Below are 18442 nucleotides of genomic sequence, written 5' to 3' on the forward strand. Positions count from 1 at the left end.
CTTTTTCTCAACTCTAGGGGACTTCACTGAAATATTTACCAAGCTTCTCCTGAATTCCTGTAAAATGCTACAACTACCACGGATATCTGTATGTCTGAAGCATGGGAAATTATAACAAATTTTGAACTTGTCTCTATTGGAATAGGAGCTCTGCCTAGATGTGAAATAATATGTGTGTGATTATTTTTTGGTAGTAATAAATTTCTTTTTAGATTTTCACAAAAGTAGAGTTAGTAATTTGGTGGGAAATTCAATTCATTAAAACTATGATGTTTTTTAAAAAAAAATTGCTTTAAAAAAACAGCCCCATATTATTTTTCTCCAACATGTCCTTAAATGATGTCAGTACTAAAAGAGTAAATATACAGTAAAATATTTCTCAAAGTCTTTTTCAAGGTTCAGGATATTTCTTTCAATAGATATATTTCAAGCTTTTGATGTTATGAATATACGCACACATACACACAAAAAGAATGACAAAAAATATTGCATAAGTTAACAACTGGTGAATCAAGGTGAAGGGAGTTTAGTGTTTCATTTTTGTAACTTTTCTGGCTTTCAAGGTAAAAGGTAAAAAAATATTACCTAAAGAAACTTCAAATTGTTTCATATTGAAATAATGACTTATCTTTCCCAATGACCTCATTAAAATTATTAATAATACATCTTCCTGTGAAGCTTTAAAATAGAGACCTCCTTAAATATGGAATAATCCATAAAGAACTCATAAAGAGAGTGTTGGCTTCATATGAATAATACATGCATGAACCCAGATATTTACTTGAATTTCTAAAATATTTCTAGATAATGTACATGTCTTTTCAGAAGTCCTATCATTAGTCTTATACTTGTCTTCTATGTTTGTCAACATTTTAAAATCCTGATTTGTATATAGTTAAAATATTTTTTTCCCTATCTGGATGATTACAAGGTTGCTCTTATAGCTACTATGTCTGCATGTAAGATCAAGACATTGACTATGATGGCCTGACTCATCCTGAAGCCACAACTACCTTGTCACCATTCACTTACTAGATCTCTTGGTTCTTGATGATGTGACTAAGAATAGTGGTTGTTTAGTAAGTTAAAATAAAGCCAAGAATCATTTTTAAAAAGATATATAGTATGTATATTACATATACACATAAAAGAATATATTATGTATGCTTTTGAATGTGTTACTTGGTCCTAACTGTGAGAGAAAGAATACTATTCTGCATGGTAAAAAAAACAAAAAACAACAACAACAACAACAAAAAAAACAACCTCAGAAGTGATGTTCTTAAGAAGTTAAAATAGGATGAAAATTTAGAGCAATGTTATGCATAAAAATTATTATGTAAATAAATCAAGAATTAATAGACTAGTACTAAGTGTCTCTAAAAGTTAATTGCAAAAAAGTAAACTTTTCTATCAGATGGAAACTCAAGATTCGGGTGTGAAATGACACATAAATTTTTTACCATATGGAAATGATCTGAACATAAGAAAGATATATAGAATATATAAATTCCTAGAAAATTTATTACACACACACACACACACACACATCCTTAGCCCTAAGATATTTTATTTTTGTGAATAAGAAGTATTTAAAATAATATTATTAGGTCAAAAACTAGTTTTCAGATCTCATAAATGTACTTCCTATAAGGCTCAGGAAGTTTTTGCCTTACCTTTAATAATTCAAAATAATGCCAACAATGATACACTGGCACCAGCATAAGGCGAGGAAGGACATAACGAACTGCTTCTTTAAAACCATCAGCAATGGACTGCAAAGCAAAAAAAGATGTAATAATGCTTTAAAAAGTATACAAACTTGTCAAAACTATAATGAAAAGCATAAGCAGTATTGAAATTGTAGTGCCATAAATTAAGTTTTATCTCATTTCCCCCTTTATTAGAGAAATATATATATTTCTTCGTCTCGGTAAAGCTTAAATAACTCTCACAAAAGTGGTCTGCAGCTTTTCTTCAAACATTTGGGTTTCCATATACCCTAAAGGCATTCTGAAAAGCTATATACTCTCTTGCACATTTTTATGTTGTCATTAGAAATGTTCACAGTTTAAATACCTATAAAGCATGTATTTGAAGAGATGATGTATAATATAAATGTGACTTAAATATATTTCACCAGTGACTGAATACATTTCAGACTAAGGCTATTTAACTTATGAAAAATGTTTGTTATACAACTTAATTGACAAAGCCAATCTTCATTGGCAAAACAAATAGCCAGATCAAATACTAGTTAGAAATCCTGAGTTGATTATTATATTCAAAAAACATATTAATATGGTCTCAAGGAGTAGAAGCATCAGGAAGAACTTAAAAACTGCTTCTAACATACTACCTCCAGGTATGAGAACTTTACAAGCTGAATTTATACTGAATGAATAATGAAGAACTTTTAAAAAAGTTAATATTCACCTTTGTAATAAATATCTTGCTTCTTAGTTCTTAGGTAGCCAGATAAATGTGACAAGGCAGAAGGAGATATGACATTCACTACCAAGAGTTTTTACCATAAGCAACCCATATCCTTCTTTTGGATAACCTTACTTTGTATTCAATAAACTCTCAGTAGCAACGTTTTATTTTATTTTGTTTTGTTTTTTCTTTTCATTGGTTCCCTGGAGATTTCTTACATCTTGGATCAATGCATAATAGGAAATTCAATGTGGCAAGAGGTAATGTATAAGAGGAATTGGAAAAGAGAATGTAAAATACATTTTTTTTAAAAAAAGGGTCTCAGGCAAACTAGGAACCAATTCCCCTAAAGTTATCTGTGCATTTTTATCCCTTGAAAAACTTTCATGTGTACCTAGAGAAAGGTATATACAGGTGTTGAAAACTGCTAATCTGTAGAATAGATGATTTTCTAAAAGTTATAGGGGTTTAAAATCAACTCATGCTGATTTTTTAAAGTTGACTTACTGATGTTTCTCCCCAAGAAAAATAATGACAAGACCAATATTTAATGTGAGAAAGAATATGATAGGCTTCTTTGTAAACATTTTCCTCATAAACACTCTAATTAAGATATTTATACTACGGACAAAAGTATAAAATAGAACTATGCACTGTATTTTGCAAATTAAATTAATTGTCAAAGGTAGTTTTTAGCATTATATCCTGATTAGAACATCATGGTAGTGTTATTCAAAAAACATATTAATATGGTCTCAAGGAGAAGCACCAGGAAGAATTTAAAAACTGCTTCTAACATACTACATCCAGGTATAATAAAGATAACAGATAGTAAAATAACAAAAACAGATAGTAAAATAACAAAACATTAACTGCCCATAGCTTTTCCAATGTATATATTTAAGGGAGATGGGTAAAAAAATAATATGAAGATAACTGACAGTAGAGTGAAAAAATGGAAGGGTGGAGTAGCTAGAATGAAGAAAGGTTGGATAGTTTGCTTGCTCGTTTTAAGAATACAGAATTGATCATTTCATATGCTGGAAGTAAGAGCTAGTCTAGATGTAGAAGTTGCTACAGGTAATTAGTAAAGTATTACTTATATCAATGAAACATTTAAGTATTGACAGAATAAAACTTTTGCCTCTCTTCATCTATTTTTATTTTATCTAAATGCATTATTAAACCAAGAAATTCATATCTTATTTCTCACTTCAGTATTTATCTTCTTTAAATTGTAGACCTGATAGAGAAACCAATTTGAGAATATATAAGGCTATTCTCATTTCTTTAAAAGATTTCTCCAAATCTTCCTATAGGAAATATGATACTGAAATAGCTCCCCAGATTCACCTCTATGGTCTCATCTAGAATGTGCCAGATTCTTCTGGTTGTTCAATATTTGCAATGTAGTACTATGAAAGATTTACCACATTAAGAGCAGACTGAAAGAAGACAGAAAACAGAAAATAATTTAAAACAAGCTTAGAATTAATAGATTTTGAAGAACTAATGAAATTTTTCCAGCATTACAAACATTTGAAGGATAAGATGGTGATGTATTTCTTTATTTGTTTCATAAAAGAAAAGAGCATTTAAGTTAAGTTTACCTGAAAGTGTAGAGCAACTGCAGGTCTAGCCATCAACTTACTAAAATGTTCATTAAACTCTGGTGAAAGAATGTCCTGTGATAATGTTTCATAAGGATCAAATGCTTGCTCCTGTTTTTTAAAAAACCAAAAAATGAAAATGTATTAGGTTTAAAAGAATATCTTTTCTACTAATATGCTAGAGATCATCTAGTGACAAAATTCTATTCAAGTCTTCAATAAAGTATCATCCCTTCTTGCTTTCTACTTTTCAAAAACAAACAATAACTATGTCTGCAACTGATAAATTTTTTAAAATGTAAGCACTGACCCTGAACACTAGATGCCAAGAGGCAATGGATCTTCAAATAAATAATGGACTCTGTGATCACAGGTGTCAAGGTATTAAAATGTACATTTTATTCCCAGTAAATGAGAAGTAAATTGATAAGTAAAAGAAGGCTGGAAACTCAAGCTCATCCAAGTTTAAATAAGTTTACATTTATGATACTTTAAAGGAAATAACATTGATACTCGAAAGTTTCCAAAATTAAAGAAAGGAGAGCAAAGATAACAGATAGTAAAACAACAAAACATTATCTGCCCATAGCTTTTCCAATGTATATATTTAAGTAAATTTATACTCTCCAATAATAACCAATAACTACAATGTTTAGTTAGAACTTAGGCTAGTGCTAATGTAAAATGGTATGGCCCCCATAAAAACAACTTGGCACCAGGTGTGGTGGCAACACCTATATTCTATTAGAGGCTTGGGAGGCTGAGGCGAGAGGATTGCAAGTTCAAAGCCAGCCTCAGTAACTTAATAAGGCCCTAAGCAACTAGTGAGACCCTTCTTTAAGTAAATAAAAGGGGCTGGGGACTTGGTTCAGTAGTTAAGCACCCCTGGGTTCAATCCCTGGCCAAGGTGGGAGTGGGGTAGAAAATTTGGCAGGTCCTCAAAAAGCAAACATAGAATTACCATACAACAATAATTTCACTCCTAGGTATACACCTAAAATAAGTGAAAAAAAAATGCAATGTTATTCATAATAGCTAAAAGGTGGACATAATACAAATGTCTATCAACAAATGAACAGGATGAATAAAACAAGGTAAAGGTTGAGTATCACTTATCAAAAATGCTTGGAACCTAGAAATATTTCAGATTTTGGAGTTTTCCAGATTTTGGAATATTACATAGATTTTAGGGGTTGAGCATCCCTAATCTGAAAATCTGAAATCTGAAACTTCCTGAAATTCCAAACATATCTGAATGATGGCTCAAAATGCTTTGGAATCCAAAACTTTTGAAAGCTGGCTAGCAATCAAAAAAAAATATTGGGGGGTGGGCATGGTGCAGCATGCCTATAATCCCAGCAACTCAGGAGACGAGGCAGGAGGAGCGCAAATTCAAGATCAGTCTCAGCAAATTAGCAAGGCCCTAAGGACTTAGTAAGACCCTGTCTTAAAATAAAATGTAAAGAAAGAGCTGGGAATGTGACTCAGTGGTTAAGTGACCCTGGGTTCAATCCCAGGTACCAAAAAACTTTTTTTAAAGTTTTGGATTTCAGATTAGTGATGTACGTGAAATGGACTATTATTAAGTCACAGAAAGGGGCTGGGGATGTGGCTCAAGCGGTAGCGCGCTCGCCTGGCATGCGTGTGGCCAGGGTTCAATCTTCAGCACCACATACAAACAAAGATGTTGTGTTGGCCAAAAACTAAAAAATAAATAAATAAATATTTAAAAAATTCTCTCTCTCTCTTAAAAAAAAAAGTCACAGGAAGGAATAACATTCTGACTCATGCACTGACAAGAACCTTAAAACACGCTAAATGAAATAAGCAAACAAAAGAATAAATATATGATTCCACTTACATGAAATACTTAAAATAGAAAAATTCACAGAGATAGAAAGTAGATTAGAGGTTACCAAGAGCTGGGAGAGGGAAAACAGGAAGTTATTTCTCATTGTGTAGTTTTCTGTTTAGGTGATGAAAAAGTTTTGGAATGAGGTAGGGATGATGGCTGTACAATACTATGAATTTTAATTAATACAAATGAACTGCACCCCTAAAAATGTTTAATATGGGGCTAGAGATGTAGCTCAGCTATACTGCACTTGCTTAGCATACTTTACATAAAGTCCTAGCATACTTAAAGTCCTGGGTTCAATCCCCAGTGCCAACAACAACAAAAAAGGATAGAAAAAAAAGTTAAAATGGCATTTACATTTATAAACAAAATAAAAATAATATAGTATTTTAGAACTATATAAAAAATACAGTATTTTAGAACCTCATGATATCTTTAAAAGTACAACAAATTAACAAGAGAATAACAATTAATATGACATCACAAAATAAAAACATTCTATTAAGAATCAAGGCTGAATGTGAAGTATCAGAAACTGAATATTTTCATCCTGTCATTTTCTTTGTCCTACAAAATGGACCTAATAAAATTGATGTATGTTTTCAGAAAAATATAGGCAAAGTTTATAAATTTAGGCACTTTTACATGAAATCTAAAGATAGGAGTAAAAAAAATAAAAATGGCCAATAAGTATGAAAGAATGCTTAACATCATTAGTTTTTTTTAAAAAACAATGATATGCATTTCTTTTCCCATTAGAATGTCAACAACGAACTTTGTTTACAATAAAAAGAAAAAAAGAGAAAAAAACTATAAACTTCTAAAGATTAGATGTTATGGTGTCTCCATATAACAGGGTATTCATATGTAAAAATTCTGGTGAAGTATATTTATTAACAAGAAAACTTTTATAACATATAGGTAAAAAAGTTTATCAAATAGGACAATCAGGGCTGAGGTTGTAGCTCAGTAGTAGAGCGCTTGCCTAGCAAGCACCACATAAAAATAAATAAATAAAATAAATGTATAAAAAATCCAGTCTTTAAAAAAAAATAGAACAACCATTTTATTGTAAATACAAATAGGTTTGTATGATACATACAAAAATATTTGTAAGGATTGAGGCTGGGGTTGTGGCTCAGTGGTAGAGAGTTTGCCTAGCATGTATGAGGCACTGAGTTCCATTCTCAGCACTGCATTTAAATAAATGAATAAAATAAAGTCCCATCAACAACTAAAAAAAATATATATATATATAAAAAATTTTTAAAAGGGATGGGGTTGTGGCTCAGTGGTAGAGTGCTCGTCTAGCACATGTGAAGTACTGGGTTCGATCCTCAGCACCACATAAAAATAAATAAATAAAATAAAGTCATGGTATCCATCTACAACTAAAGAAAAATATTTTTTTTTAAATTTTAAATATTTCTAAGGATAAATGAATGTTATCTAAAGAACAAGTTATCTCAGGGAGTTGAAAAATAGAGACAAATAAAATGAAATTCATTCTATTTTTCAAATATTTTGCAATAAGCCACATTAGTTTTCTTTTCAGTTTTGATCTTTTTTAAAAAATTTTTTATTCTAATTTGTTATATATGACAGAATACATTATAATTCTTATTACACATATACAGCACAATTTTTCATATCTCTGATTATATACAAAGTATATTCACACCATTTTTGTCTTCATAGTGTACTTTGGATAATGATGTCCATCTCATGCCACCATCATTTCTAACACCATGCCCCCTCCCTTCTCCTCCCACCCCTTTGCCCTATCTAGAGTTCATCTATTCCTCCCACGCTCTCCCTCACTACCCCACTATGAATCAAACTCCTTGTATCAGAGAAAACATTCAGCATTTGTTTTGGGGAATTGGCTAACTTCACTTAGCATTATCTTCTCCAACTCCATCCATTTACCTGCAAATGCCATGATTCTATTCTCTTTTATTGCTGAATAATATTCCATTGTGTATATATAACCACATTTTTAAAATCCATTCATCTACTGAAGGACACCTAGATTGGTTCTATAATTTAGCTACTGTGAATTGTGCTGCTATAAACATTGATAAAGCCATATTACTTTTATAATCATTTATAAGATTACCAAATAATTTTCTTAAATCATTAAAAATTAATATGAAACTTTTCTATTTTTGAAAATTCAGTCTAAAATTCACAAAAACTTAAGAACTATGGTCAATAAAATGTATTTTCCTTTACCTTAAATGCACTTACCATTTTAAAAAATATCCTAAATGTTAGTACTCTACTGTATAAGTTTTCACTAAAAATATTAATATAAGTCACTAAAACTATAAGCAATGTAATTTTAGTTTGCTACTGGTTAAACCTCATGTATTTTTTTATTTTTTGGTACAAGAATTGAACCCAGGGGTACTTTATCACTGAGATACATCCCCATTCCTTTTTATATTTATTTATTTATTTATTTTGAGATAGGTTCTCACTAAGTTGCTGAGGTTGGCCTCAAACTTGCGATCCTCCTCCTTCAATCTCCAAAGTTGCTGGGATTACAGGTGTGCACAACAGCACCTGCCCTTAAGTATTTTTTTTTAAATAGTAGGCAGATTTTACAAAGAATACCTTTCTTAATTTCTTAATACAGTATTTAGGATTTTAATGAGAATTTAAAGTAGTTTTGTAAACTTACTTCTGCCAAATCTTCAAAACAGCTGCCAGCTAAAGGATGAGGACTGCTTTCATCTGTCATTTCAACTGTGTCTTCAATTAAACCTAAAAGTTTCACAGTCAATTCATGTATATCTGAAATGTTACTGAAAATCTTTTCGATATCCTGAAAAAAAGAAAAAAGAAAGGTTAAGTAAGACCTGTGAGGGTGTGAATTACACTTTAAAATTACTAAATACAAACAGAACATAAGTGTTAAAGGTGCATTTTCACCCAATCTGATACTAATATATTCCAAGACATAGTGAAAGTCAATTGTAAATATCGAAGAAAAATTTCAAAATATTTGTGTTACAGAGAGTAAAAATACTAGAAAATATAAATTCAGGATAGTTTTCTTTCATAATCCTAAAGTCTCACACCAGGAATAATTCTAAGTAATTCTTTTTTTAAAATATTTGTTTTTTAGTTGTAGTTGGACACAGTATCTTTATTTTACTTATTTATTTTTATGTGGTGCTGGGACTTAAACCCAGGGCCTTATACATGCTAGGTGAGCGCTCTACCTCTGAGCCACAACCCCAGCTCCCTAAGCAATTCTTGAAATAAAGAATTCTGGCATGTGTGTTTCCTCAAAACTGGCTATGATGCTAAACGACCTGATTAAGGTTCTATAGAGTTAGTGAATGACAAGAGCTGAGATCAAACTGAAGATACCTCAATTTGAAGATACCTCAGATACAGTCTGTTTTTACAATTTGTGACTCATCTCCTGAATTTAAGAAGGAATTAAAGATTTCATTCAAAATCCAATGTGTGAATTATATTTAGGTTAAAAAGGTTTGAGTCCTCTGGATATAAACAAATCATATGACTAATTATCCAGGTTATGATCCACTATTATTCACCCTAGCAATGTGTACTGTAAATATCATGCATGAGCTTTAGAATATAACAAACTTGAGCTTAAATTCTCCACCATGTATAGTATGAAATGACAAAGTGTTTGGTCTTTGTCCCTGATTTCTATGATGGGGCTCATTTTATCATATAATCTAATCCTCAAAAGAATCCTACCAGAATTGGGTGTTAGTATATCAGATATGTCACCATGAGCAAATTATTTACTTCCATCTTAACTCTGTTTAAGGGGATCCCAGGGGTTCAAGGTCAGCAAGGAAAAACAAGAATGAAGAACCCAAATTCAAGTTGAGGTCTATAACTAACCTGAGTAAGTCATAATTATTTCATGTCAATTTCCCTACTAGAAAGGTAGAAATAATGATACCTACCCTATACATCTCATGACATTGTTATAAAGGCCAAATAAAATACTAAAGGACTTTGAACCACAAAATTCTGATGGCTTAAGATTGTATGTCAGGTGGGAGTTACTGACATCATTAAACTAAATATATGTACCAAAGAAAAAAGGTGTCTAGTATGGTGGCACATGCCTATAATTCCAGCTGCTTGAGAGGCTAAGGCAGAAGGACTCCAAGTTTGAAACCAGACTGGACAACTCAGAGACCTGTCTCAAAATAAACTTTTTAAAAAAAACATTGTGGATGTAACTTAGTGGTAGAATTCTCAGTAGAGAATCTGCCTAGCATGCATGAGGCCCTGGGTTCTTGCGCCAGTACTAGAAAAAGAAAAGGTGGGGGAGGGAGGGAAATAAATAAGGTAAAGGCCAATTAAAACACCTTAAATTATCATTTAAATTCATAACTCATTCTTTTGGAAAATAATGAGAAAAACTAAATCGGTTCTTAACCTTAAACATTCATCCAGCTATGTCTTAACACCACTCATTTTTTCATGTAATAGTTATTTTGAGAATGAAGTTAGGAGGTGTAAAATAAATAAGCTAAGGGCAGAGTATTTTTAAAATGTGGATGAAACATACAGATACTTAAAATTAATCATGTGATAAAAGAAGAAGAAAAAAATTTAAAGATAGTGTTTGTCTATCTGGATTACCAGAGCTGACTTAAGAAGCAATAGAGGTAAAAGAAAAAAAAGATAAGTCTCTCTGAATCCCCATTCTACTCATGCCATTCCCACCCTGTCTTCAGCAGGGCAGCTCTCCTTTTGTTTATATGTGGCATTCAGTTAAAAGTTTAAACTACTGCCTTAAAGTAACTACCAAAAGACAGAAAAAAAATCATAGATCTATTTTTTAGACCACACCTTCCAGTGAATAACTAAATCTTAGATATTAAGTAGCAATATTCACACCAGTGTAAACCCCCTCCTTCTAATTTTGTGTCCCCTCCCATGTCACTGCACTTATTATATAACAATTTGCAAATTTTAAATCCACAAATATACCAAAGAATATTTATATATGCTAATAAAGTAAAGAACATTACTATTTATAATTTTAAGCTGCTATTTGGTTTGGGGGATATATAGAATTTCAAATCCAAAAGTCACTTACAGAAGGTTTAAATAACTTTCTGTCAGAAAGAAAGGCTTCTCGAAACACTTTTATAATCATATTTAGTTCCCGCAGATACTGTCTTTCTTCTGCAATTTCAGTTCTGACAAGATCATAGTAGTTTAATTCACCTGAAGAACTGGGTTCATCTTCACAGAGAGAAACCAAACCTATATCATCCTGATCAAACATGTCCATCAAAACCTGAGAAATATAAATCAGGAATATATAAAGTTATTTTCTTTACTTTAGTAAAACTGTCTCAAAAAACTTGAAATTGCAATATTAAACAATGAGAATTATAGGTATTATAGGCAGATTTATACTAGAAAATTTAGGAGAAAAAAGAAAAATGTAAAGATGAAGGTAAAAAATGTTAAAGTCAAACTGGATATGGAAAAATAAATACTTCTGAAAATAAGACAAACCTAATGGTGAAATATATACATATGTATAGGTATGCATCTATATGTATATACACATGTATGTAATATAAGATACACATACATACATACAAACATATGTAAAAAAGAGCATACATGAATCTGAGCCAAATCCCAGTTCAGCCACTTACTGAACTATGATTATGAACAAGTGATTTATTCTTCTGTAAATAAGATAACCTATATGTAAAATGTCATTGATGGAAGAATTCAATGAGGTAATGTACATAAATGTATACTACCATGTCTGGTGAATAGTAGGTATTTGCATGGTAGCTCCTTATTGTATTATAAAGAAAGTTGTATGCACTTGGGTAGAGTTAAAAAGGGAAAAGTGGCTAGGCATGGTGGCATACTCCTGTAATACTAGTGGCTGGGGAGGCTGAGACAGGAGGATCATGAGTTCAAGGCCAGTCTCAGCAAAACAAAACAAAACAAAACAAACAAACAGAAAGAAGCTAAGCAACTCAGTGAGACGCTGTCTCTAAATAAATACAAAATAAGGCTGTGGATGTGGCTCAGCAGTAAAGTGCCTCTGAGTTCAATCCCCGGTACCTCTCACCCAAAATGGGAAAAGTGAAATGATACATTGTAAAGGTAGACAGTTGATAACAGTATGAATCTTCTGATGCATACAATCAGCTTTTTGTATATATGGGTTCCATATCCAAAGATTCAATATACCTCAAATCAAAATTATTAGAAAAAGAAAAACTGCACCTGTGTTGAATATGTATAAAGACTATTCTTCTTGTTATTATTTCCTAAACAAAAAAATTTACACAGCATTTATGTTGTGTTACATATCACAAGTAATCTACAGTTGAGATATGCATAGTTTAAATACAAATACTATGTAAGAGACAAGCATCTGTGGAGTTTGGTATCCAGAGAAGATCCTGGTACCAATTCCAACAGACACCAAAGAACAACTTATTTACCATATCAACAACTGCTATTAGGTTTACTTGCTAACTCCAAATATCGTACTGATGCTCAAATAGCTATAGTGACAATTTCTTCTCTCAGAAATAGTAAAAACTGCTACTATACATTAAGTCTGCCAATAGGCAAGAACTTTTAGTAAATCAAAAGCAACAGCAAGCAAGGCATTCCAAGAGGCTCAGGAAGCTGAGGGAAGAGGATCACGAGTTCAAGGCAGGTCTCAGCAAAAGCAAGATGCTAAGCAACTCAGTGAGACCCTCTCTCTAAATAAAATACAAAATAGTGCTGGGGATGTGGTTCAGTGGTCGAGTGCTCCAGAGTTAAATCCCCAGTACCACAGGGGAAAAAAAAAAAGCAACAGCAATAAGGTGACCACACATTTTAAAAATTAATAATAGTTACAAAAATAGATTCTACCTAGGTAATTATAATTCAAAAATGAATAAAAAGAATTCTCATAATTCAGGGGAAAAATATATTATTCTGAAAAGAAAACTCCAAAGTAAAACTATTTCAAAGGGATAAGGGAAAATTCTGACAACACAGTAAGAGATAACATTCATTCAGAAAAAGACCTACAGATCACCAGAAATTGTACCAGGTGTTGGTAAATTACCATAAAGAAGAAACTAAAAATGAACCTTGCCCTCCTGATCCTTGTAACTCTAACTCAGAAATCTCTCTTAAGGGGTTGGGGTTGTGACTTAGTGGTAGAGAGCTTGCCTAGCATGTATGGGGTACCAGGTTTAATCCTCAGCACCACATAAACATAAACAAATAAAATAAAGACATTGTATCCATCTATAAGTAAAAACATTAAAAAAAAAAGAAATCTCTCTTACACCTGGTTGGTTATCTCTATCCCCTTCCATGCTCTAGATTAGACTATTAAACAATCAGAATCTCTTACAAGGATATACAAGTCCCAGAATTTGATCTGTCTGCCACAAGTCTTCCCATTCCCATTTCCACAATTATGTTCTTAAAAACAAATTTGTATTATCAAATGTGGTGATGCACACTTATAATCCCAGTTACTTGAAGGCTGAGGCAGGAGGATCATTATTCAAGACCAATCTGGGCAATTTGAGAAACTCTCTCTCAAAACAAAAAAATAAGAAGAGTTGGGAATAAACTCAGTAGCAGAATACGTACCTACCATACATGAGGTTCTGGGTTTAATTACCACACACACACACACACACACACACACACACACACACACAAAAAGATAAAAATGATACTGCATTTCATTGCCTTCTGCATAAAATTTTAATTTTTTTTTAGGATAAAAGCCATTTATAATTTAAACCCAACCTGCTTTCTCAAATCCCTTGGATCCCTCTCCTCTTCACTGCCCACTCCATGTGACATACCTTCTTATCACTGAGCATCCTTTACCCCTAATTCCTAGGCATTTAGACTTTGAAGAAACCCATGGGGTTGCACAGGGAATTTGCTGATACAATCTAATTTTAAACAAATATTCAAAATGAAAGGTATGACACATAAAAACACACAAAAAAAGAGCTATCACTCTCTTTTTTTCTCCCTTATCAAAGATCCTTTTAGAACAGTCTATACCTGCTGTCTCTTCTCACTCCTATTCACTTAACAAGCCCATTAGTCTATAAAATTAGTCTCCCTGATGATTTCCTAGTATCAGATCTAATGGTATATTTTTGTCTTTTTATAGCTAATCATCTCTACTTCTTAAAACATTCCCTTCCATTGGTTTCTAAAAAGCCATCTGGCAATGGGGCCTCCTTCTCTACACTTAATTCTCTACCATTTACTCCAGGGTTCCATTCTTAGAATTCTTTTTGCAACTACTGAAGTTTGGATAAGTGTCTCCTAAGGCCCATGAGTTAAAGGTTTGGAACTACTGGGAAGTGGTAGAACCTTTAAGAAGTGAGGTCTTATGGGAAGTAGGCAGGTCACTGGGGACATGCCCTTGAAGGGTATATTAGGACCACAGTTTGTGTTTTTGCTTTCTGGAAACCATGAGGAGAGTGGGCTGTTTCACCAAGCACTACTTGCCATGATATGCAAGTAGTGCATGGTGAAACAACAACAACTGATCAATCAACAAGAAACTGATCATGGACTGTAATCTTGAAAACACTGAGTCAAAATAAACCTTCACTCTTTTTGATTGTCTCAGGTATTTTGTTATAGTTATGAAACACTGACACACAATAACAAAACCAAAAGTCCTGAATTTAAATAGTAGAGGAATCAGGCAGGTAACATCTATATAAGAAATAGTAGAGACTGTGACAAATTGGAAGATGTATGCACCTAAAGAGAAAGTCTACTGTTGAATGTCAACTATTTTCTCTTAGGCTTTTTGCCTTTCTTTTTTCAATAAAAATATAGAATCCAGATCTCTCTGTGAAAAAAATTATTTATAAATACAAACAGATGGGAAAAATTTAATTTTTTAAAAATCTCAAGGCTTTATTCACTACCAAGCTTCCAGTCTAAAAACATCTGCTATCCTTGCTCCATGAGTAAGTTCATCCCCTTAGATGATTTCCAATTACTATCTAGATCACAATGATTCCTAAACATTTATATGAAGTCTCAGCATCTCTCTGGACCCTAGACAAATGTTGCCAAAGCCTAATATCTCCTTGTCTAACAAAACCTACATATATATGCTCCATTTCAGAATCATTAATAATATCACCAATTTGTACTTGGTCTTCATAACTACAAAACTTGCCATTACCTTAGACTTATTACTTCTCCCATTTTTCTCCTATATCCAATCTATCCCCAAATCCTGTTGACTCTAACTCAGAATATTTCTTAAATCTGGTCAGTTCCATTACTTTTTTTTAGAATGTCTTCACTTACTTCCTCCCTATTTTCCAAGTGTTACGTTTAGTCATCTGACCAATATCTATCCACTTTTTTCATCATTTAGCTCAAATATAATTTTTATATAGTTTTTCCAAACTCTCCCTCTCTACCAGATTTTCCTACCAGCTTCAGTTGTCCATTAGCAATCTTCTCTTTCCTATAGAAACAACTAATAATGAAATTTCTATTCATATCTGTTTTCCCCCATTAGGCAATGACCTTCTAAGGATTAAAAACCATGCTGTCACCTTAAAATCCACATCATCTGACATATAATAAATGTACCGAATATACTTGTTTAATCTTTAAACAAGTATATGTGGCCAAGTGAAGAGGAACACACTTTTAATCCCAGCCACTCAGGAGGATGAGGCAGGAGGATCACAAGTTCAAGGCCAGGCTGGGCAGTTCAGTGAGATGCTGTCTCAAAATAAAATAAAAAAGAAAGGGCTAGGGATATAGCTTGGTGGGAAAAAGACCCTAAGTTCAAACCCCAGTACCATAAAAAATAATAAGTAAGATAAATAAGGAGCATATGTATAGTATATTTATTTTAAAACTATTATACTTGTAAAAAAGGGTAAAGGCAAAATTAGTGAAGAATCATAAAAACTATTAGGACAATTAAAGTATTTTGGGGTCATGTTTATAATAAGAACAATCAAGTGGAGGTGGTTCTTGGGGCTGGGGTTGTGGCTCAGTGGTAATGCGCTTGCCTAGCATGCGTGAAGCACTGGGTTCAATTCTTAGCACCACATACAAATAAATGAAAGTCCATCAACAACTAAAATATAATATATATATATATATATATATATATATATATATATATATATATTTTTTTTTTTTTTTTTTTTTAAAGTAGAGCCAGTTTGAAAGAAATACAGCCAGACACAGTGGCACAGACCTATAATCCCAGGAGCTTTGGAGATGAGACAGGAGGATTGCAAGTTTGAGTTCAGCCTCAGTAATTTAGCAAGACCATCAGCAACATAACGATATTTATTTTCAAAATACAAAATAAAAAGGGTTGAGGTTGCAGCTCAGTGGTAAAGTGCCCCTGGGTTCAATAATTAGTACCAAAAAACAAAACAAGATAACTCAACCCCTGTTACACGTAGGCCTAGAAAATTAAAATTTCTTCAGAGCAGCTCTGTGTCCTCTTACCTTTCTTAAAATTAGTATTTTCCTTCTTAATTGTATGTGCTCTACTTTTCCATATTAAATACTACTTTCCTTAGTAATGACAAATATCATAGAAGATGAGTCTTACAATTCTTTCCTGTGACTTTATTTCCATCAAGACATGCCAGAATACCTCAGAAGAGCCAAGTGCTTTTATTTTTTTAAATTTTTTTTAGTTGTAGTTAGACACGATGCCTTTATTTTATTTATTTTTATGTGGTGCTGAGGATTAAACCCAGGGACTTGCATGCGCTCTACTGCTGAGCCACAACCCCAGGCCCCCAAGTGTTTTTATTTTTAATGTTTTAAAAAAAAGTTTGATTCTCAAGTTCTCTGGCAAATCATACAGATTCCTAGAAATCAACATCTTAAATAATTTATTAAACAGATGGATGGTTTGTGAGTTCTTAAAATAGTAATCATAGAAATCAGTTTAGATTCACAAAGATCACACTGTGTCAAATAATCTCACTACTTAACTTATGTAACTATAATCATAAATATAGTCATCTGAATTTTAGATAAGCATATGGCAGTCTCTTTCGACAAATGGAGATCCCAAAACGGAAGTCTGAAACAAGGATTAGCAAACTAGAGCACAGAGGCCAAATTCAGCTCACTGCCTATTTTTGTAAATAAAGTTTTACTAGTAGACAGCCCATGCTTATTTGTTTATGGCTGATTTCATGCTGCCAAGGGTAAAGATAGTACATAATTTTTGAGAGACTGTATGTACTGCAAAGCCTCAAATATTTATCCTCTGCCCTTTACACATAAAGTTTGTTGACCCAGATTTGGACAAGAGATGAAACAGTAAATGAAAAGTTATAATGATGAAAAGTTGTGACATTTAACCTAGAAGAATGCTTAATAACATTTAAAATCAACCATTTTACTAAATAATTTCATCTAAAATAATGTTTCCTGGGGGCTGGGGATGTGGCTCAAGTGGTAGTGCACTCGCCTGGCATGCGTGGGGCACTGGATTCGATCCTCAGCACTACATAAAAAATAAAATAAAATAAAATAAAGATGTTGTGTCCACTGAAAACTAAAATATATATATATATATATATATATATATATATATATATTAAAAAAAATTCTCTCTCTCTTAAAAAAAAAAAAGAATGTTTCCTGGACTTGTACACATTATAAAAAGCTGGGTAAAATATTTAAAGTATTATATGTCAGAATTAGATTTTTTAAGATATCCTGGTATTTTAGAATATAGCTTCAATAATAGTATGAAAGTATCTAGGGATAAATTTGAATTCAATCTTACATTTAAAAAAATAGTGCTATGAGGTAAAGAAATCAAAGATATAACATTATAATAGTACTTCATAAGATAAAGTCCAAGGGACTTCAAAAGTATCTGTAAACTCAGTAAGTAATCAAGATGACATTGGGGATCAAAAATGTTAATGCATAAATTATATAATAGCATACAGAATCAAGAAGGTCAGAATCTGATTATACTCAGATTTGGTCAGACCAAATTTGGACTTCTGTCTTTAATATTAGCAATTAGTCTGAAAACAATATAGAAAGGGGATCTGAAAATCATGTCACATGAATTTTTTTGTTTTGTTTTGTTTTTGACTCTCAAAAGATGATAATTTAGGACATGAAAAAAATGTTTCAAATAACTGAATAACTTAAAAAAAACAGTATAGTCTGAAAAACAGTATAGTCTGATTTAAGGTACTTCAGAAGACAGAATTAATGAATGAAAGTTAACAGAGAAGCTAATTTTAGCTTTATATGAAAAAGAAATTCCACTTAATTCAAATTTTACAAAAACAGTTTTGTGAGAAACAAGTTTACTAGTGCCCAAGAGCACATAATCACTTGACAATCTGTGCTTAGGATTCAGTGTCTTCTAATTCTGAAACTGTTTTGAAATTAACTGCTTTTGCCTTTCAAGAGTCATAGAAAAGGTGAACCTCAAGTATGGTAGGAAGTCTCTCATTTTCATAATTTTTCAACA

General features: G+C 32.2%; 1 protein-coding gene across 2 annotated transcripts in view; it reads right to left on the minus strand.

Annotated features, from left to right (window-relative positions):
• Sos2 (SOS Ras/Rho guanine nucleotide exchange factor 2) overlaps positions 1-18442 on the minus strand; it is a 94137-nt gene that overhangs the window by 46016 nt on the left and 29679 nt on the right. For both annotated transcript variants that reach the window (XM_076850261.1, XM_076850260.1), the window contains 4 exons: positions 11009-11212; positions 8591-8734; positions 4047-4157; positions 1677-1775 (listed from right to left, as the gene is read on the minus strand). In XM_076850261.1, the coding sequence (XP_076706376.1) occupies positions 1677-1775; positions 4047-4157; positions 8591-8734; positions 11009-11212 (558 nt within the window). The remainder of the gene's footprint in view (positions 1-1676; positions 1776-4046; positions 4158-8590; positions 8735-11008; positions 11213-18442) is intronic.

The sequence above is a fragment of the Callospermophilus lateralis genome, chromosome 3 (assembly GCF_048772815.1).
Source record: "Callospermophilus lateralis isolate mCalLat2 chromosome 3, mCalLat2.hap1, whole genome shotgun sequence".
Taxonomy (NCBI): Eukaryota; Metazoa; Chordata; class Mammalia; order Rodentia; family Sciuridae; genus Callospermophilus; species Callospermophilus lateralis.